Source organism: Takifugu flavidus, chromosome 9 (assembly GCF_003711565.1).
Source record: "Takifugu flavidus isolate HTHZ2018 chromosome 9, ASM371156v2, whole genome shotgun sequence".
Lineage (NCBI taxonomy): Eukaryota > Metazoa > Chordata > Actinopteri > Tetraodontiformes > Tetraodontidae > Takifugu > Takifugu flavidus.
Genome location: NC_079528.1, coordinates 5819043 through 5839565, shown reverse-complemented (window position 1 = coordinate 5839565; position 20523 = coordinate 5819043). Strand labels below are relative to the sequence as shown.

The window sequence follows — 20523 nt, the reverse complement described above, 5'->3', positions numbered from 1 at the left end:
TCAGCAGCTAAATGGTAGATATAGAAAGATTGCTCATTAACAGGAACCTTGTTGTTTGAATGGAGGTTCAAAAATGTGCCTTTTTATTTTTTTAACTAGAAAACATTCTTTTTGAGCTGCTGTGAATGTGCACCCAGTGTACTGAAACAGGAATATTCTCCAAAATATCCTGCAAATATCAAATATCCAGCTGTATCTCCTGGTAGATTTAAGTCTGAGCAGCGCCTCAAACACTCCTTTTTTGATTCTAACGTGAATAATTCCATGACATTTTAGAGGACATCTTAACTTAAACCTACATTTATGTGACTGTGAAAATCCAATTAAAGGAGTTCAGAAAACTGACTATGACAAAGGCAATATGACTGTCTAGCTACGTCAAAAATCAGCACCTTTGTTCAATTTAGAAGTTCAGATTCAACTCAGACCTTCAGCAGGAGCCCTTTCAAAGATCTGGAAATGCATTATTAGCCTTATTATTCATACTGGTGACACTCTACCCCCACAGTTAACAGGACCACTGGCTGTGCATGCAGAACTGCTGAACACATTAGTCAGTTAATGGGCTTCTTTAAAACAGTGGTAAAGACAGCACGGTACTAGTGGCGGGGGCAGTCAAAGGCCACGAAGAGGGCATGGCTGTGATTGAGTTGCAGATATAAAGTATTGAAAGAGAGCCGAGGCAAGTGGAAGAGGGGAGTGGAGCAAGAGAGGAGAAGGGGGAGGAAGAGGGGTGAGTCTCCTGGAAGACATAAATAGCCAAAAGAGGACTTGGAGCTTCGCAGTCACTTTTCCGACAGCCACCATCCATCGCTCTCCTCTCCCCTGCTTCTCATCTCCAGCCCTCCTCTCCAATCATCTGCTTCATTCATCAGGTGAGTCGTTGCTCCGCCACATCCTCATCCCGTCGCCACACAACGGCGTCTGATGCTTACACGTGTGTGAATTCTCTCCATTTGTCTGCACAAATGAGGGAAATCCCGGCTGTCAGAGACTTTGTGCCTGTGTTCCAGCAAATGGGAGAACTGTCGACATGCAAATAAGGGAAGGTGGTGATTTTAAGGGATGTATAAAAAGATGCTAGACACACTTGCTGAGAATACAGCGTTTAAATATAGGTAATGATGGACATTTAATATGAATGAAAAACAATGTAATGATAAAAAAAGAGTTATTATATGTTGCTGCTGTCTCTGAGATGTTTTAGATCATAGAGGACAGTCATGAAGACATCAAGTCTAAACATATGTAACGTCAGCTGGGAGGACCTATCTTATTAGACAGTCATGAAAAGATCATTTCTCCTGACAACCCTACATGTAATCAAAACCTACGAGACCCTTCACTGTTAGATTCTGTGTCCAGACACTTGCAAAGTCTTGTCATAGCTCAGATTTGACAAGAAATCCACAACAAGCAAGACATAAAAAACAACTATCCGCTGTGAAATTCTGCTCTGTAACCAAAATTCTCCTTTCTTTCTACAACCGCTTCAGGTCCTTTGTGCGAATTGGCCCAAATGAACACGCACGCCACTATGAATGTCGTTTTCGAGGCGTTCACCCACCTGCTGGTGGTGCTGTGGACACTGGGCGGGGGTGTTCAGCCCATGCCTGTCCCCACTGATGTCCCTATGTGCACGGCCTCGGAGCCCGCACATTATAAGCTAACGTTTAATGGCAAGTGGTCCCGGTCAGCCTTCCCGAAACAGTATCCGGTCTACCGCCCCCCTGCACAGTGGTCAAACATAGTTGGTAAGTCCACAGAGTGACAGTCCCAGCCTACAGAGGTCAATACAACAGTAGAATCAGACGTGCTATGCACTGATTATTTTGCTGAAAAGGCAAAAGTGAGGACATAAGATCCAGGAGAACACCTGCTGTAACAAAATCTCTCCCCTCTCTTTGATCAGGGGTGACTCACAGCTCTGACTATCACATGTGGCAGCATAATGGCTTCGCCAGCAACGGTGTGAAGGAGTTTTCAGAGAAAGGAGAGGCCTGGACTCTGATAAAAGAAGTGGAGGCAGCCGGCGAACGCATCCAGAGCGTTTATGGGGTCTTCTCTGCTCCCGCGGTCGTGGGAGGGACGGGCCAGATGAACACCGAGTTTGAGGTTTTTGCAAGGCATTCCTACGTAAGTAATGTAAAACACACCGTTTCCCCCAGTCTGGGTCAAAGATTAAAGAAATAGCCCTGTTTTTTTTAGTCACCACACATCCCAATGTGGGGTTTTTCCATTCAACTGGGTCAAATAACTAAGACATCCAAACTTTGTCTTTACATTTTTATACATAAGTCAATATGAGGAAAGACATTTTTCCAAGACAGTTCAGGAAAAGGTTTTGTTTGGCCAAGTTGGAGACCGCTGAGTTCTAAAACCAGCTTAAATTTTAAAAAAAACACCTTACATCAAACATGTCGTTACCGCTTGTAGAGAAATCTAACACAGAAGTCTGGAAGAGAACCAGAGAGAAGGTCCAAACCCGGCCAATGGTGCAAACAGAGCAAGGATATTACTAAACCTCTCCGCGATGATGTTGTTGGTTTTTGTCCCCTGAGGAGACCTTCTGAAATAATTTATGTCCAAACGTTATGTAAAACGCTACAGGAGGCGGCGCTTTTATCCTTTTCCTTGCGCGGCGGCGCTTCACTTCCTGCTCTCTGTTTCCAGCTGTCCTTCATCGTGCGGATCGTTCCGAGCCCGGACTGGTTCGTGGGCGTGGACAGCGTTGACCTCTGTGATGGGGACCACTGGAAAGAAAATGTGTCGCTGGAGCTTTTCCCGTACGACGCGGGAACTGACAGCGGGTTCACCTTTTCCTCTCCCAACTTCGAGACAATTCCCCAGGACAAAATCACGCAGGTGGGTCTCAGGTAAAAGACGGAGCCCAAACGTGGACGCCCCAGAGAATAACTGTCCCGTTCTCCTCCAACAGATCACTTCCTCTTTCCCCAGTCACCCTGCCAACTCCTTTTTTTACCCCCGCCTGAAGCACCTGCCGCCCATTGCCAAGGTAACGCTGACCAAGGTCAAAAAGACCAATCAGATCATCAGCCTCCCAGAGGAGCCCACCCAGTCCAACCAGCTGCCGACAGGAAATGAAATTGAGGACAAGCTGATAAGTAAGTCAGAGCAGTAGGACGAAGACCTCAGCTGCGTCACAATTATTGTCAGTGAGACACCGCCCCCCCCAGCTGTATATTCATGTGTAAATATAATAATAATGCTGCCATAAGTTGCTTTAGACCATTCATTTAGTAGCGAAGGGTGTGTTGGACGACCTGGAGGCTGTGTGAAACACTCATTAAGGAGTTTTTTGGGTCTTTTTGCCGCTCCTAATGAAAGCACAGACTCAATTAGCCATGAACCTGGAGAAGCCAACAGAAACCATAGTCCGTGAGAGGAAAACAGAGAAAAGACCGGGGTCAGTGAGTTGCTACGAGACAGATCATTTTAAAGGCCATTTTAGGAAAACATCTCCAGCTTTAGCGATGACCCAAAATAGGGCGCAGGCCCAGAAACGCCGATGCCATGAGGCCAAGCTCAATGTGGCCGCCTGTTACACTTTAGGACTCCCTGTTGTACTAATTAGTGGTAACAATAAACGAGCGCAACGACAGGGGGGACAAGTAAAAGAGCTTGGGAAAACAGTGCACTAATCTACATGGCAACACCGCAGCAGTCTCTTATACCGCCTGCGACAGATCTCCAGCATGACGGCGAGGAGGCGAGTAATCATATGTAACCCCCCCCCTCCTGAACCAGAGGATCCCTGATCTGGGGAGGCGGGCTGGTGCGGCGTGTCATCCTGGCAGCAGAGCTGCAGTAATCAGCAGCGCTCAGGATGACTGAAGGCCTGACTCAGCATCACAGACTTCATGTCTGTTCCCGTGACGACCCGTCAACAAACAGCACGCGGGGGCCAAAAATCTGCCGGGGTTTCTGCCCTCGATCCCGCCGCGCCGCTGCCTGACCGCTTCCTCGAACTTAGATTAGCAGCCGACTCAACAGGAAGTATTTGTTCATTTTCAGTGCTTCAAATGTCAGAATGTGACCCAGAATAAATAGAAGTGCAGGAAAGAGTCCGGTGTCGTGGTGTAACAATACCCCCCCCTGTACCGACAGATACCCCCCTGGACTGTGAGGTGTCAGTGTGGTCGCCTTGGGGTTTGTGCAAAGGCAAGTGTGGAGACTCGGGCGTGCAACACCGCACGCGCTACGTCCTCATGCACGGTGCCAACAGCGGGAAAGCCTGCCCCCAGCTGGAGGAGGAGAGGAAGTGCTTCCCGGATAACTGCCTATGACTAGGCCAAGAGCGGAGGGCGAAGAAGGAGAGGAAGGAGAGAAGGGAGCGAAAAGAGAGGAAAACCAGGAAAGGGAGGAAAGGACGAAGAGGCAGGAACAACAAAAAAGCAACCGCAGTGTATTTACTGGACATGTGATACATGTGATTTAAAAAAGAAAACTGTCCTCCTACGCTAGGAAAAGGTTCAGTCCTGGGGGGCGCGGGTGCATCCGACAGCTCAACAGAGGTGTAGTTTTGCAAAGGTGCCATCAGACGCCTGTCTGTTATTTTGACCGATCACCTGAAGTGTCTGGGGACTGAACAATTCTTAGAGGATCCTTAATAATTGGCTTTAATTAGACGTTTGACATTTATTTAGAGGGCATTATGACTTCCCCCATCATCATTTGTACATAAATCCATGCATAATGACGCAAAAGTACTCAAAAACTACAGAATATGTCAGAAACATCGAAGGCAAAATACAAATAACACAGCCGCAGGATGATCAGAAGCCTCGAGAGCCCCATAAATCATTATTGGTTATTAAGCAATGGGAAAGATAATGTTTACATAAGCGTTGCCATTTTATCGAAGAACATATTTATTGACAGGATTTTAACCTGTAGTGTACAGTATATTAGATATGAAAGTAATAATGTGTATTCTTTTGTTATTGGGATACTGGCTCGATACAGAAATTAACCTTTTTTTTGTAAAAATGGGGAAATAAGTGTAAGTTGTATGTGGAATAAAAGGTAAAAACAGCCTCTTTCGATGGCCTCACAACACGCAACATTAGAAATGATCGATTTTTGCTTTGCTTTTCTCCAAATATTGAACTCCGAGTCGGTGAAAATCTGGGATTCCCTGCCATCGGGATGACTCACGCTAAACCAGCTGGATTAATCTGATGAAATGGCTTTAGCAGGATGGCCGGGGCTCGGACCTCTTGGCTCGCGGGCCTTCTGACGAGGAACCACAAACCAGATGTTGCACACTTAAGAATTCAAATCAAATCCCCAAATGTTGATTTAGATGACAAACCCTGAAATGTCACCGAGTTTATCCCACCTAGATTATTCCAGTAGAGACCGAAACATCGAAAACCGGTCCAAACCCAACGTTTTAATGGGCTACGACTCAAAGTTCCGCTCAATAGATGCGCCGAGGGCGTCGAACAAACGGCGAAATGATCAGAAAAGGAGAGAACTCTGCGGCGAGGTTCGGGTTCCAATTGCAATTCCTGATTTCAGCCATGTTTTCTAAGCACACACACACATTTTAACGGTGGGCGGAGCCCTCGCGCTGATTTACAGTAGTATTGTCACTTCTGTAAAAGCACTACAGTGTGGGAGGAGACGGAAATCTGAAATTCCTGCTCACTTCAACCGACCGCTTTAGCAGATGTGCGGAGGGTTTATTCCGCGAGTGACCTCATCTTCAGTGGGAGCGTGGCGACTACTGGTACGCAACGGTCTGGACGACGGTTTCCTCCCAACATCCAGAGTTTTGGACGGCTCGCTCTGGTTACGGAGTCTATTTTCCTGGGAATAAAACCCGATTTATGACGGTTTTATTGATGACCTTGTGTGATTCTCAGAGGCCAAACGGCAATAAAGTGACTCTTTCTTTTAATTCTAATGCAACATAACGGCTCTAATACACATTGTGAACACAACCGGTGTGTGTTCCAAACACCCCCCCCCCCCCCCCCCGCCATGAGTCTTATCAGGCTTGCAGTGGGCCCAGGGGAACCAATCACACAGCTTCCAGAAGGTCTCGTCATTCAAAGCAGCACCTGCCCGTTTCACACACCTTTGACTTGAGCTGTCACGCCAAGCGACAGGGGTGCTGAGCGTTAGCTAAAAGGGACGACCCTGGACCTGGATCTGGACCTGACACACTAACAGAACGTCAACAGGGCCGAGCGGCGCCGCTGGTCACCTCGACATGAGTCTGCGAGCGGTTCTCCTCCTGCAGGGTTACCTGGTGTTGGCTGCAGCCATGTATTTCCAACTGGGGGAGCAGGAGGAAAAATGCATCATCGAGGAGATTCCCGTCGACACGCTCGTTACCGGTGAGTCCTGCGGAGGGAAAATTCAGAATCAGAGGCTAAAATTTGGATGAAGCCCGTCTACAGCAGGCACCTTCCACAGATGCCCATTTACAACCATATGGCAGCAGTAATAAGGAACATATTGTGAGCAAGATTCCGTAATACATGCTTAATTAAAACTGGAATAAAGCTCCAGGCAACTTCTTGCTGCAGGTCGCTTCCTGTTGGAGCCCTGGGATCCCAAATCTCCCAGCCACTCCCCTCATCTCGGTGTCACCGTGGAAGTCAGAGACCCCAACCATGAGGTACGGCCCTCTGGGGAGACGTATATCACCGAGCTAAGGTCACACAAACATGTCGGACAATCACAATAAACCACGTGTTGACCGGTTTTCCCATTCAATCGCAGCCAGACAAGGATAAAACGGATTCAACCCAACTTTTTTCCCGCTTCCCAGGTTCAGATGACCAAACGCTTTGCTAAATTTGGGAAATTCACCTTCAGCGCTCACGAATCCGGGCAGCATTTCTTCTGCTTCCAAACCAATTCCACGCGCTTTTCGGTCTTTGCTGGCGAGAAGCTGGTGAGAACGGGGGCAAAAAAGTGATTTAGTGAGGAAAAAAGACCCTTATGTTGTTTCCTCCACGATGTTTAGAGATTCCATTTGGACATTCAGATGGGAGAACACCCGGTGGATCACAACTCTGACAAAACCAAGGGCAGCTTGGAGAACCTGGAGAACAGCCTCACGCACCTCCGAGGTCAGATGATCAACATCCTCAGGCAGCAGGAGTACCAGAGGGTAGCTACACCAGCCTTTTCTGCATTCACCATGACCGTAATGTTGTCCCGCCATCCCGGAATACAAATGTCCCGTCCTCTCTGCTGCAGGAGAAGGAGGAGAGCTTCCGGCAAATCAGCGAGGACACCAACAGCAAAGTTCTGTGGTGGGCCCTGATGCAGACCTTCATTCTGCTGTCAGTGGGGTTCTGGCAGATGAAACGTCTCAAAGAGTTCTTCATTGCCAAAAAGCTTGTCTGAGGATGTCCCCTGTGGCCTTCTTTAAAAAATAAAAAATAATAAATATATATATATCATGTTAAGATTCTCTGCTTGCAAGATGGAAAATGGACATATACGTAGAAAAGTAATACTTTTGTGAAAATTTGGGTTTATAAAGAAAATAAATGATATATGACATTGAAATGTCCTTGTTTCTGAAGTTAATTGTTAAAATGAAACAAATATGCTGCTGCAATTTATTGATGTCTCTATGCATGAAAACAGCAATGGCTTTGCAAAGAAAAAATTTTTTTTTGATTAAATTTAGCTCTTGTCCTAATCTGTAATGTCACAAAGCTACATGCTAGCTAACGCCGAATTAGCCAGGATTCGCCAGCTAGCATTAGCACTTACGGTCACATCAGGCTATACCAGGTAACTTAATTGATCTAAAAAAAAATATTTGTAAATTGAGTATGAAAGTCGTTGTCGTGCTATAAAGCGTCTATCTTTCAACACGGAATCTAAAATATTCAGGACTCTTTAAAAATGACACGTTCACCTATTTACATACTTAAATACCGGGTCTAGACGCTAGCATCACATCGGCTAAGTGCGTCAGCGATCACTTGAGTCGTAATTTGTCACATATCTGTTTTTTTAAAGTGTTTAAAAAATAAATAAATAAATGGGGCGACGGCTTGATATTACAGGTCTCCTAATGTCTTCGTGGATAAGCTGCAACGCCTGCTTCCTCCCCCCCAGCGACGATCGCAAACTCGCCGTCACCACATGCGGCCATGTCATCTGCGACGGCTGCTACAGCAAAGGTGGGCGACGACCCCCCAGTTGGGGGATTTAAACCCAATTCTGAAGTCGAAGTCCTTCTGGGGGATTTAAACCCAAGTTCTGAAGCTAATTAAACGGGGACCTCTGTTGGAAGAAGAGCGGTATTACATCCCTTTTCCCAAGAGCCACGGATCCGTCCACATGTTGCATGTTGCTTAATTAATTCACTTTAAAAACTAGAACCTAACGTTTTTGCACAGTTGTAACCCAGATTGTGGACGTTTGAACCTGTGTTGGAAACACTGACTGATATTTAGTCACCCTTTTTCAGGAAAGCAAGGGATCTGTTTGATATGCAACTCCCGGTGCCAAGTTTCATCTCTTTCTGACCAAGTAGGTGGCTTTAAATTCCACAGAATCCCTGTTCGCCACTTTAGAGATGTGGAACGACCTTCCCTGCAGGTGACTGACAGCAAATCCTCCTTGTTTCAGAGCAGCTCGGAGGTGAAGGCCCTGTTCTCAGACGTCAGTGTGGTGGCAGCCAAACACTGCAAGGAAATCAGCAAAGTTCGGCCATATTTATTCATTTGATTTTACAGGAAAACCGAGTTTAAGCAAGATCGATGTCGTGTGCACCTGTTTAAACTTCACCTAGGTGTTATTTTCTGCAGGTTCTGATGTTCCAGGCAAGCCACCAAAAGCGCCTGTGCAGCTACTACCAACAGAAGGTGACTTACAGATGCGTACAATGAATTTTGGAGGCTTTGCTGATTTACAATTAAAAACTGTAATTGCATTGATTGCAGAGTGAGAAGCAAAAAGACACATTTGTGCAGATGAAACAAGAAATGCAGCAGATGTCAAAGTAAGATAAAAGTAGTTGCTGGTGTATTTAGTGCCTACTGTGTCTCCCGAGTATTTATTTAACCTTTATTTTCTATTCAAGGAAGCTGAATGAACAGAGCGCCTCCCTTACCAAGCTGGAAAATGCTCTTCATCATCACCGGTGTGGTTTTTACAAAACATCTGTCATTTATCAATGAACTGAAAGAGGTTCTATTTTATTTAATTTCGATATTAAAAAATAAAGCAAGGGAATCAGGAGCTCAGGAGGCTTAAATAAAACAAAAGTTTGTGTGAAAATGTTTTTGTGAATACATTTAAAGGGCATGAGAATAATTTAGTGTTAAATTCCGGTCGTTGCCACTGGGTGTCGCTCCAGACACGTTTACTCCAGAAGCCTCATTCAAACTAAGTGAAGCCTTTTTAAAGAACTGAAGCTGATTCTTCAGCTGGTGGCAGGATGCCTATTGATCATTGTTTTCTAAGATGGTGGAGGGAAAACTACTTTTTCTGTCCTTTAGTGCCAACTCTACCTCGATGGCTCAGGTGGCTCACAGTTCCCACATTCCACGTGGGCATAACTCAGGTAATCTCTGACCTCTTCATATATGATGTCAACAGCAGTGGTGCGTTTGGGTCATTCGAACAGTTTTTAACAGTGCATCTAGACTTGGGTTTTGTTAATAAACGGACACTTTTTAAACCTTTCAGGCCTTTTTCAATATATGAACGTTTCACATTTTTCTGTTATTGAGTGTGTTTTTTTTCAGACCCTATATGTGCAGTGATATCACACCATTGAATGCATTAAACACGTTCCTCTTTCTTTATCTCTCCTGCTGCAGGTCTCCAGATCCCCAAATCCTCACCTCTGCCCATCTCCAGACACTCCTCCATGTCTAACGTGTGAGTTCTGTCCCTCACCCGCACATCTGCACGTTTAACCTCTGCGCCCTGCCAAAACCTCTGTTTTCCTTCCTCTCTCCTTCATTACCTGTCTGCGTACGTGAGAGTGTGAGAGGTGCGGAGCAGTGCAAACACACTAGATCTCGGGTTGAGCCCCGACGTCTTATGTTAGCTTTAGCCGCTGTGTAGCTTTGCCCTTCCCTGCGGCTCTGCAGACACACACACTCGAACCGACTGAGCTTATTCAGGTTTCTCTGTCGGGGTTTCTGCTCACTGTTGACATAAGAGCGATTTGCTGCTTGAGTTTAATAATAGTGATGTTTTTATTATCCTCTGAGATTCTCTGCTGAGCAATAGCAGCACAGGATGGATCACGGCTATGCAGCAAATTGGCCGTTGCTCTGCTGTGCCTGCAGACTCCAACCACTTTTGATTTCAGGGGTAAATTGCTGATTTGCCTGCAGATAGAAGCACCATAATCAAATACATTTGTAGCATGTAATAGTAGTAGAACCCCGTAATTGAGTTCTTTGATACAATTAGAGATGTTTTTAAGGAATACGCATTAGTTGTTAAAGTCATCTGAGTCTGATTTCACTCCAACCCTCCAAGCTCTCAGATTTCTCTCCTTAAAAGCACTGATCCTAAAATACCGGAGACGCTGCTAATCAATTGTGCTCTCCTGCAGGACCGAAAGCATGGAAGTATCTAAAAGGAGCCTGTTCATGAAAGTATGTCTTATTCCTGAACGTTAATTATTTATTACTGCCTAAATATCGCGAAAAAGGTTGAAGATCTTATGGTTTTTGTCTTCTAGCCCAGTCCTCTCCCCAGAGTTCCATTATTCGGTGCTTCTCAGACTGGACAAATGGGTTTGTGCTGTGTAAAATCTATTTTAAGAGCCAGAATGTGAAGATCTCTTGTTCATGTGAATAACTGTGCCGCTTCGTTGCTCTCTGATCCACCTTAATAACGCCGATGCAGCAAGAATCAAACAAAAAAGTCTTAAAGTTTCCACCTTCCACACGAGCGCCTGCGGTTGCATATTCATCAATAAAACATATCGGGAATGTTGCTGTTCCATTTGACGGCCAAACAAACGGGGCTGCGGCCACCTACGCTGAGTAATCAGCTGCAGATGTGGGTTGTTGTTTTATTTAGGATTAACCCGATGGCATTTCCAGGCTTTGGTTGTGTCATTTGGGACCTTAAAGGGTTAAACCCTGTTGCACCAGGTGGCACCTGAAGGTACCAGAAGAGCGCAGGTCTCTCTCAGCCTTTTTGTTGAAGCAGTACCACTCCAACAAAAGACTCTGGTTTCCTGAAGACTTTCTGTATTAACAGCGTGAGCTCATTTGGTCGCCTGTTTCGTTAGCGCTCAGAACCAACGTGTCCTTCTCTGATGTGCCGTTTAGGCAGCGTCCGTCTGAGATTATCCAGTCGGGATTCACTGGCCAACCACACCGCTGGTATCAGGTGATGCCTTTCACGTAGCAAAGCGTACATATTCCACCAGAATGATGCCTTTTAGGTCTCCAAACAGAGAGGAGGTCAATAACAGCACCTTCTCTCAGTACTTTTCCAGGGTCGGCGGAGGCTTCGTACAGCCAGACCTCCAGGTGGGAGTCTCCCGTCTTCAAGCCTCCCCCCTCCTTCAGAACCCCCCTGCCTTCTCTGTTCTGAGCTCGCGTTAGCGAACTTTCAGCTCGGACATCTGTCCCAAGGTATTTATGACTCCCATGAGCTAAAGTGAGTCAGCAACCAGTTAGTGGAAGGATCCAAGGTGATCCAGGATGTGTCACCGGGACGTCGTCAACTCGCCGGAATCTGTTGTCCAATTAATTTGTCCCGCAATAAATAAAACAGATGCTTCCTGCTGCGCTCTGTTTCTGATTTTCGTGTGTGCTCACATGGCAGCTTGATGTACCTGTTTTTTGTTTTGGTCCTTTAAGGTGTTATTTTGATGTTGTGATGTTATTTTGGACTTTTGCTGAGTGGCAGCTACAGGCCTCAACCCACAAATCTTAATTTCTAGCCAAAGGCAGCCTTTCAACTGCCAACTGCCGCAGCAGCATCTATTCACCTGACAAAGATAAACTGGGATTATCTTTAAGGATGAACAATTCACTGGATTTTACAAGCCAGCTGACTGACAAGCACTTTACTAACATCACCTTTAGGCGGCAAATTAGCCTCATTAATAGGTTTTACACCGGCAGCCTGTAGCATGCAGGCTGGGGAACAGGAACCACCGTATCGCCCTTAAATCTTGTTACAAAACAGCTGCAAGTGAAGGCAAAAGCCGAGTGTGTCCAAATAGAAACACGATATCACCTGAAGCCATCCCAGCGAGGAAAAGCCGGCGCGGCGGAGCGGGGTGGCCAGATGTGTTCAGACAGGTCCACCCTGTCTTTGTCAAGCCGTGAGTTTTGCCTCTATTGTGCCCCAGCTGACAGGATGCTGAATAGTTTCTATTGAAGAGGGCTCAGGTGTAACTGTGTGTGTGTTCTGGGTTTGTTGCCACGCCATTTTCAGGTGCCTCCTAGCGTACGAGTGTGAGGTTTAGGGGCATTTGAAGAGTCGCTGTGCCTGATCTCCCTCTGCGCTCTGCTGGGATTTGAAGTCATTTCCTGTTTTTTTAAAGGTCCATTTAGAGAGAAATGGCTCCCCGGGGCAGATCGAGCTGTCACGGTGTCAGAGAGTAACAGGGAGAGGACGAAATCAGAGTAACGTCCCTCTTACACACACAACACACACACAAACACACAACACACACTCAAACCTTGCTTCTCACATAGTAATATTGTTATTTTCTTTTAATTAGTTACACCATTCTTGTCTCCCACATACACACATTTCTTTCTTTATCTCTGTCGTTTACTTTCTCCTCTGCGTGCACACACACACACACACACACACACACACACACACACCTCTGTGTATTGCTCCAGGCTGTACAAATGAGCCCTGCCACTTCAGAGAGCCGGAGAAAACTATTCTGATGTCAGCGGTAATTATTCACCACCGCGTTCCCACAGCTTGTTGTTCCCCTCCCTCCCCCCCTCTATCCTCCATCTTTTCCATGTGTGTGTGTGTGTAAGAGAGGCTTCTTTCATAATCTGATCCAGATTTCACACTTTGTCACTCACTATTTCACTCGTGTACCTTTGGTGCTGTAAGTGTAATCCCCTTTGGGCAAGACATGACATGAACTAAATGATTTCATACTGGAGCTATTTGTCTTTGCGAGGCGCTCGCTAAGTGTTCCTGCACAGCTTCGGAGTTTTAACGCGTCATCTCAACACCTTTACTGTTTAACTCAACGTGGCGTAATGTAGGTTTCTTTCTAAAATTACCAAGAGGGTTTATTTATGATCATCACACAGTTCTGTTTTATGGTGAGGATTAAGTAGTTGGACAATCTTGTGTGTAGTTGTATATTCACTGATGATTAGCTTACAATAAAGCTACTGTAATATGATGATTTGATTTATAATTCATTGGATCGTACCAAAATGGCCCACAAATTAAATTATTAAGAGTGTGGTCACATAGAAAAACCCACCTTTCTTGTGTTTGAGTAATGAAAGGGACACTATACTTGCATTGTTAACTAGATTAGCGTATGGGGGGGTGCTGAAGTTAAAAAGTGCACCTTTATGATATGGATGATGATGGCTCGTGAATGCATGCATGGCTGTGCTGTGTGCAACAGCCTGCGGAGGACAGCTGCCTCTGATGGGGATCAACAGGACGAGGAAGGAGGGCTTGAGGTAAAACAAGCACGCGAACACGTACACAGAGATCATTTTATAATGCGTTACCTATAGCTGTTAATAATAACCTAATCTAAGGACCAACGAGATACAATAAATCTCCAAATCCCAAATTTACATCTTCGCAAAATCCCTCTAAAGTTCACCAAGCAAATATTGTCCCGCTGTATTAATTTAAAGCAAAGACTTTCCCACTCCAACATAACAGTTCATAAAGAAAGCGGCGCCCATCCGTAGGGCCAAGCACGGGGGCAGAAAAGGAAACCAGTCTGGGGCCCAGCGCGAGGAGGCTAGCAATAATCCCATTAGATATGATCTGCCAGAGTTTATTTTGAAACAGAACACCACCATTTTCCAAATATCTACAGGCCATGTGAAAATCTGAGTTTTTACATTAGATTCAGGGGGAAAAAAAGGTTATAAGGTGAACGGGGGGGGGGGGGGCAGTCTGGACAACTGTAACGTGATCGCCGATGCCTGCGTACCCAACTTTCATTCAAGGTTTTCCTAAATCATTTGTATCGACAATATTTTCTTGAATCCACAGCTAATCTTTTGCTTCTTCCCCCCTTCAAATTCCTGTCGTTTCCACCCCCTTCACATGAACAGATGTATTTATTTATCCTAATTCTGAGGAAGGGGGGTGTCAAAAGGTCAAAATTCCAGTAAATGTCTTGAATGTGTCCCAAGGCCACCCCCTACCTATGAGCACTTTCTCCCCTTCCACGTGGCTTTCAATAGAAATAAACGAACACATTTAAATCATTGTTGTCAACCGATATAGATAGAGCAGATCTAGGGGTCCTGGCCTCAGTCCCAGCTCACGTGTGAAGGCAGGAATGCTCCCGTCCCTGGTGTAGTGGTGTGATGTCAGCTCGGCTGTGGAAAGATTTGTTTCCTGTCGCGCTCACACAGCCTTTCTGTGAACAACCTCTTGTCACGCGCCATATTTTCATTGCCGTCTTTTAATCCTACTTTATTTCCAAACCCACACACGGACTGTTGCTTGTGCAACACACACACACACACACACACACACACACACACACACACACACACACACACACACACACATGCACGCACTTGGCAGGATGTGCGAGGAGAAAAAGGCGGTCGAAAGACAACACCGAGATTAGGAGGCTTTTGTCACGGCTCTGTGGCAGACTTTAAAGGCCCGGGCTGCCGTCCCCGCTGCCAGATTTCTTTCTTTTCTCACCCTGTCTGTCCACATCCCTCTCTTTTCACCGAGGGGGAAGGTAAACATTCGGTGCAGGGAGAAAAAGGAAGGGTGGAAGGGAGGGATGGGTGGAAGAAGGATGGAAGCCGCCTGTTGCCCCCTTTTAGCCCCTTTATTGTGTTTTTGTTTTCGCAGTTTTAATGCCGGCTTTGTGTCTGTGGAGGATGAGTGGAAGACGAGGGTGAGGTATGCAAACAGAGCAGCTCCTCCATGTCAGCCAGGTGTCCGTGTCAGAGGCGTGTTTGCATGTAGGCTTCCACGAGTGGATGTGCGCTCTCTCCTCTCCCAGGTGCGTGTCTGTGTGCGATGCCTTCATGGTCACTGACTCTTTTCACCTGAGCCGTCCTTTCACACTGAAAAGGCAGTTGCCAGTGAAGGAGAAGAAGAAAAAAAAGAAGCTCTTTGGACAGCTTCTCTTCATCGCCAGCCACAGCTGCTGTTGACTCAAGCGCCCAGGAATCTCCTCTGCAGCGTTCACACCCTTTTAAACCAGCCAGCCGCAGCAGAGGGCCCGCTCCGTGCGTGAACAGCCAGGCTTCCCCGCAAGGCCTCCAGGACCGAAAGGGACGGGTTTGTTTATCCAACGCGCACAATTCAGTCAAAATCGTGGCCCCCTCCATCGTTGAGGAACACAAGAATGTTCAAAGCTGGGTCCTGAAAGGTTGCATTCAGAGTCAACGCTCTAAATCTCTACATCTCGGTTAGATATCGGTGCCCCTGCACCGGCTCCCCCTTCCCTCTTTTCCTTATGTTTCAAAGGCACATTCGTAGACGTGTGGTTAAACCTTTAAGTACATTTTTGGAGCTTCCTGGAACGAAGCTGCTATCGCAATTATTTCATTAAAACAGCAGCGGTGGTCTTCACATGTGTGTTAATGGAAAATCAGCTCTCAGGATGACTGAACCCCCCCCCTTCCTGTGTCGGCCAGTCGGCTTATTTTAAAATGTACTGCAGCTATACAACATTTCCTTTTTTTTCCTTTTTTTTTAACCAAAAAATGATTTAATGTGTATTTATCCAGGCAGGATCTTTTGACATTTAACAATCTCTTTTCCAAGGATGTCCTGTGATAAACTGTTTAGATGCTGTTTCTGTCAATAATACCTTTTTTTTTAGTTTGACCCAGATTAAAAACAGTTTAGATCACTGAAGTTTTGGTTTTGATTTAAAGTAACTTCTGAGATTTCTCTTCTTCTTCTTCTTCTTCTTTCAACCATCCTTCATGTCGCATTTTTTTCTTTAAGGCAATTTCTAAAGAGCAAACAACACAAATAAGAAGCAGCGCTCAACATTTTCATTGTAACACAAGTAGACAATTTTGAAATTGTCAATCCAAGCAGGGACAGATGGGACATATGCTACCAGGCCGCTCTCGCATTTTCGTCTCGCTTCAGTGATCTCTTCTCCAAGTTCTCATCTTCTCATCGCAGCAGAGGAGCAGCGAGCTGAACATCTGTCGGCTCACATCTGCGTCGTCCTCCTCGTGCCTGCGTCTCTTCATCCCGTCCTCCTCCATCTGTCCTCCCCGTCTTCGACCCCTCCCTGCACCTCAAGTCAATCCAATTCGCAAGAAGACAAGAAAAAAAAAAGAAAAGCGGGAGAATCTGCAAGATAAGGAATGCCGAAAATCAAGATCCAGGAATTCTTTTCGCCTCTTATCTCGCAGATGTATTTCAGCATAAATCCTGCACTTGCGTTATCGTTTCACCAAGTTGAGCAGATGCTCGGACTTTTACGGCTCATAAAACCTCAGCGGGTCGGGCCGTATCATCCTGAGTAACTGCTGAGATGGCAGACATTTGCCAACCACGGATTCCTGCGAGGTGATCTGCCTCCACATTATGAAGCCTTTTTCCTTCCGTAGCCCCATGACATCTCTTTAGGCATTGGTCGGAACGCGGTGATCACCCACGTAAACATCTTTAAAGTGTTCCGACATTATAGTTTATAGGCAAAAGTTGCACGTAGAGACAGAACCTGGACATTCTTTTCATCATAATGTGCTCATCATATGAGCCTCGTTGGTCACTGATGACATCTGTCAGCTTTATTTTGCATCGTTTCTTCCCGGATGTTTAGCAAAATCATGGTGACAAACCAGGAGTGATTTTTGCTGCGGGCGCACGCTAACTCCATGCATTTACAACAAACAAACAAGCAAAAAAAAACATCCTGGCAGCGGCAGAAAGCTGGACATTTGACCTTTTGTCGATGGGGAAAAGGGCAGAGTAGTTTCTCTGTGTTAAAAACATGTTTATTTGCAGAACAGAGAGGGCAGATCACGTAACAAGTGGTCATGTGAGACCCTCGTTGAGATGGATGTTTTCACCGAGTGTGACCTGACAGAGCCTCCTTATCTGCAGCTAATGTCGGCCAGACAATAGTGTCACGTTCGTTAATTACGTGTTTACGGTGATCATTTGTGATGTCCTTTAGCCACCGTGTCATACATTGTTGCCACCTCCAGGCTTTCTCTTTGTGTGGACCAATCAGAGGGAGCGCTGGAGGCGCCCAGGCCTTCACGCCCCGCATCTGCAGGCAGCTCATGTCCATCCGTCATCTCCGCAGACAGACATGCTGACGGACGAAACGCCGGCTGCGGCTCTCACAATCAGAGAGCTTCAACTATGCGCAGAACGACATTCATTTCAAATCTGCGCGTTGAAAAACACAACAGAAAAGAAGGGGGAGAGGCAGCGATACAGTTATTTTCTTTATTCGCACCAATAAGATGATTACATCAAGGGGAACAAAACAAAAGGTGGACCTAAAGGGAAACAGACTGTACAAGATCGCCGATAATGAAACGATTATCGATAAATTTTCATATATATTTGTCAGCATGTATAAATACGGTATCTTACAATGACAGCAACGTTGATATTTCTATAACACAAAATCCACTCATGCAGTATAATGCCCAATGATGTGAAAGAAAACACAGGTGTTTAAACGAAAATAAGTTAGGAACAGTTTCTCTTTCAATACTGAGATCATTTACAAGGTTGTGTGGGCCAATGTGTTGCTGGAGCTAGTCTGGAACAAAACGACACGCCTATAAATGCGCTATTATAATGTCATAAACATGTACATGCTAGTGGTAAATACACACAAACAGTCTGTCTAGTGGCAGTCCTTTAGCTTTAATACACAGTAAAAAACAAGATGAAGAAAAAAAAGGGAAAAGGCTTTAGCACAGAGAAATGTTGCCATGGAAATGGACTGATTGGGCCTGATATTTGTGAATGAATTGGTTTATTTTCTCAGCAGATGCGATCACACCTCCCTCTCTTCCATGACCATGCACTAAGAGCTAAATTATGCAGAAATAACTTCCCGATAAATGACTTCACAGTGGTGCAGAATGGTTCAAAGAGGTCTGCTGCAAGGCCAGTGATGATTATGTGCAAAAAGACATGCAGAACGGGTATCTGCGCATCACTTCCTGTCACATGATCACCTTCACGTAGCACTGTACTGTTCTTCTAGAACATCTTAAATAATGACAAACATGGGCTGAAAAACCTGCCAACATCTGAAAAGCAACAACCGGAAAACAGGGGACCAACATTTGCTGAAAGGCATGAACAAACAGTGACATAAGGAGAAAAGAGCATTTATGATGACTGGGATTTTGCGAATGTTTGATATCTGAGCTCCTAATAAGTCGCAGATTTCTATAACCACCAAAGTCAACAACACACAGCAAATATGACCTCTCTCCAACTTGAGCTTATACTGGCTTTGAAAACACGACTCGGTTATTTACTTAGTGTGCCGGAAAACCTGGAAACACCTTCAGTTCACATTTTTATTTCCTGCCCAGGACAACGATGAGAGACAGCAAAACTCTGATATATTTATGATCTATAATAAACTCCTCCTGCAAACAAGAAGTTGCCTTAGGAACTCCCTTCTGTGATCAGCCGCTTTGCTGTGTTTTTACCTGCTGTTGTGATTTAAAATAGATCAGCTCTAGCATTTCTGTGATTCCCGACATCTCTTTAGCGACTGAATCAAAACTCTTCATATTAACCGTCTATTAACCGTCTGAGTGGTCAGCTGGTAACCAGTTAGCAACTTTGTTGGAATGCTGTTGTTTCGTCCACCTGTGTTGGAATGGCGTCCAGCTCTGGGCTGAAGCGGTAGCGGAGTATTTTGTCGAGCAACAGACCAAAAATCTCCTTCATCATCCTCGAGGTCATGTGTTGAGGTGCTTAAAGACACCCTGGGAGCCTTTTTAAGTCTCAACCTAAAGTTCAAGTTTAGGATGACGTCCCCCTGCTTTAAGCCCTCTAAATCTCATAACAGATTAACAAGAATATGGGACATAGCCCATGATCCCATAGTGATCCATGAAATCTGGAAACGATTGTTTGAAGGCACCGTGTTACAAGCGGGCTCTTCTCTGTGCAGCTGGTTAAGGGGGCTCGACATATGGTGCAAGAAGTGATATCCTTAATCCCGCTACGCGCTGCAGTCCAGAGCGCGTCAACACTCATATTCATGTCACGAGAGTGACAACACAATCAGACCGACGTTCTGACGCTGAAATGCAGAGGAAGCAGCCATTTCCAAAGAGCTTATAATGGTTTGCATCGTTCCTAGATAGTAGCGGAACCCAGCAGCGACTCTCAGCCTTCCGTGCTGATCCAGGAGAAGCTCGAGCTGAAGTAAGGCTCAGTCGGGCTGATGCCTGAGACGTATTTCGAACTAATGCTACTATATTACAAACATGTACAGCACTGTACGTATTTAGATAGCTCAGGTTGGAGATGTGTAGTGTTGGTGAGCTGTGGTTTTAGTTACCTTGAGGCTGCAGTGGTCTTAAAATAAGGCATTTTCATCAATGACAGATCTCAAACTGTATAGAAAAGATTCCACACGACAACGTTTGAATAAAACAGGACTCTCCTCTCATAAATCTACCTGGATCGCACTCCAGATAAGCTAAAAATATCATCTTTCTTTACATTCTTCATTTTTATGTTTGAAAGAGTCGATTTATACAATATCGCGACCGCAGTAGGCGACTCTTCCTCCGTGTCCTTTTTGTATCGAGGCAGTCAGCGTGTACTGTGAGAATAGATCAAGGACTTGAATCTGTGCTGCTAGCGTCACTGCTAACACTGGTAGTGGATATGCTGGTGCTGGTGTACTTTCCCGTCCACGTGTGAATGTGTGTGGGTGTGTATATCCGTGTAGATCTTGGGGTAGACCTTCGGAGCCAATCCGGTGCCTCCCTGAGATAGAAGCAGCTGCTGGTGGGCGACGTACTCCTCATACGTAAGGCAGTCTTTATCACTGCTGGCGGACTGAGGAGGCAGGCCCGCGCCGGCCCGCTCCCGGCTGGTGGCGGGCAGACGCTGACCGGCAGGAAGAGCGGAAGAGGCCGAAGAGGAAGAGGAGCAATGGCGCTTCGAGTGGCAGAACCAGAGGAAGGCAGTTCCCAAGATGAAGGCCACGCCGGCTGGTATCCCGATGATGACGGGCCAGGGCAGGCTGGGGGTTCCCGCCGCGGGGATAATGTTGCCTGGGGGCTGTTGATCTGCAAAAGTGGACACAAATGAGCGCTCCAATGCTTCACTCAGTGTTTACAGGTCATTTCAGCCAGTAATACA

The 20523-nt window shown here is 45.8% G+C and overlaps 4 protein-coding genes across 5 annotated transcripts in view; 3 read left to right on the top strand and 1 right to left on the bottom strand.

Moving 5' to 3' along the window:
- Window positions 1-724: 724 nt before the first annotated feature.
- Window positions 725-5056, top strand: spon2b (spondin 2b, extracellular matrix protein). The gene is made up of 6 exons (XM_057043649.1): window positions 725-875; window positions 1497-1754; window positions 1913-2136; window positions 2674-2865; window positions 2939-3125; window positions 4129-5056. Exons 2-6 carry the CDS (start codon window positions 1520-1522, stop codon window positions 4305-4307), a joined length of 1017 nt encoding a protein of 338 aa, XP_056899629.1. The 5' UTR covers window positions 725-875; window positions 1497-1519; the 3' UTR covers window positions 4308-5056.
- A 900-nt stretch (window positions 5057-5956) lies between these two features.
- On the top strand, window positions 5957-7554 carry si:ch211-255i20.3 (transmembrane emp24 domain-containing protein 11). Its single transcript, XM_057043652.1, has 5 exons — window positions 5957-6368; window positions 6561-6652; window positions 6806-6931; window positions 7004-7150; window positions 7240-7554. Exons 1-5 carry the CDS (start codon window positions 6242-6244, stop codon window positions 7387-7389), a joined length of 642 nt encoding a protein of 213 aa, XP_056899632.1. The 5' UTR covers window positions 5957-6241; the 3' UTR covers window positions 7390-7554.
- A 164-nt stretch (window positions 7555-7718) lies between these two features.
- On the top strand, window positions 7719-11768 carry LOC130531583 (probable E3 SUMO-protein ligase RNF212). Of its 2 annotated transcripts, XM_057043651.1 has the most exons (13): window positions 7719-7785; window positions 8064-8180; window positions 8471-8532; window positions 8632-8706; window positions 8811-8867; window positions 8946-9004; window positions 9086-9145; window positions 9504-9568; window positions 9828-9888; window positions 10577-10619; window positions 10706-10760; window positions 11304-11364; window positions 11463-11768. In XM_057043651.1, the coding sequence occupies exons 2-13, from the start codon at window positions 8072-8074 to the stop codon at window positions 11569-11571; spliced, it is 816 nt and encodes a 271-aa protein (XP_056899631.1). In that variant the 5' UTR covers window positions 7719-7785; window positions 8064-8071; the 3' UTR covers window positions 11572-11768. The 2 variants fall into 2 exon arrangements, with proteins under 2 accessions (XP_056899631.1, XP_056899630.1); XM_057043650.1 differs by lacking the exon at window positions 7719-7785 and having other exon boundaries at window positions 7898-8180.
- Window positions 11769-17602: 5834 nt separating this feature from the next.
- fgfrl1a (fibroblast growth factor receptor like 1a) overlaps window positions 17603-20523 on the bottom strand; it is a 44201-nt gene continuing 41280 nt past the window's right edge. The window contains exon 8 of the mRNA XM_057043295.1: window positions 17603-20450. Within this exon, the coding sequence (XP_056899275.1) occupies window positions 20026-20450 (425 nt within the window). The 3' untranslated portion in view covers window positions 17603-20025. The remainder of the gene's footprint in view (window positions 20451-20523) is intronic.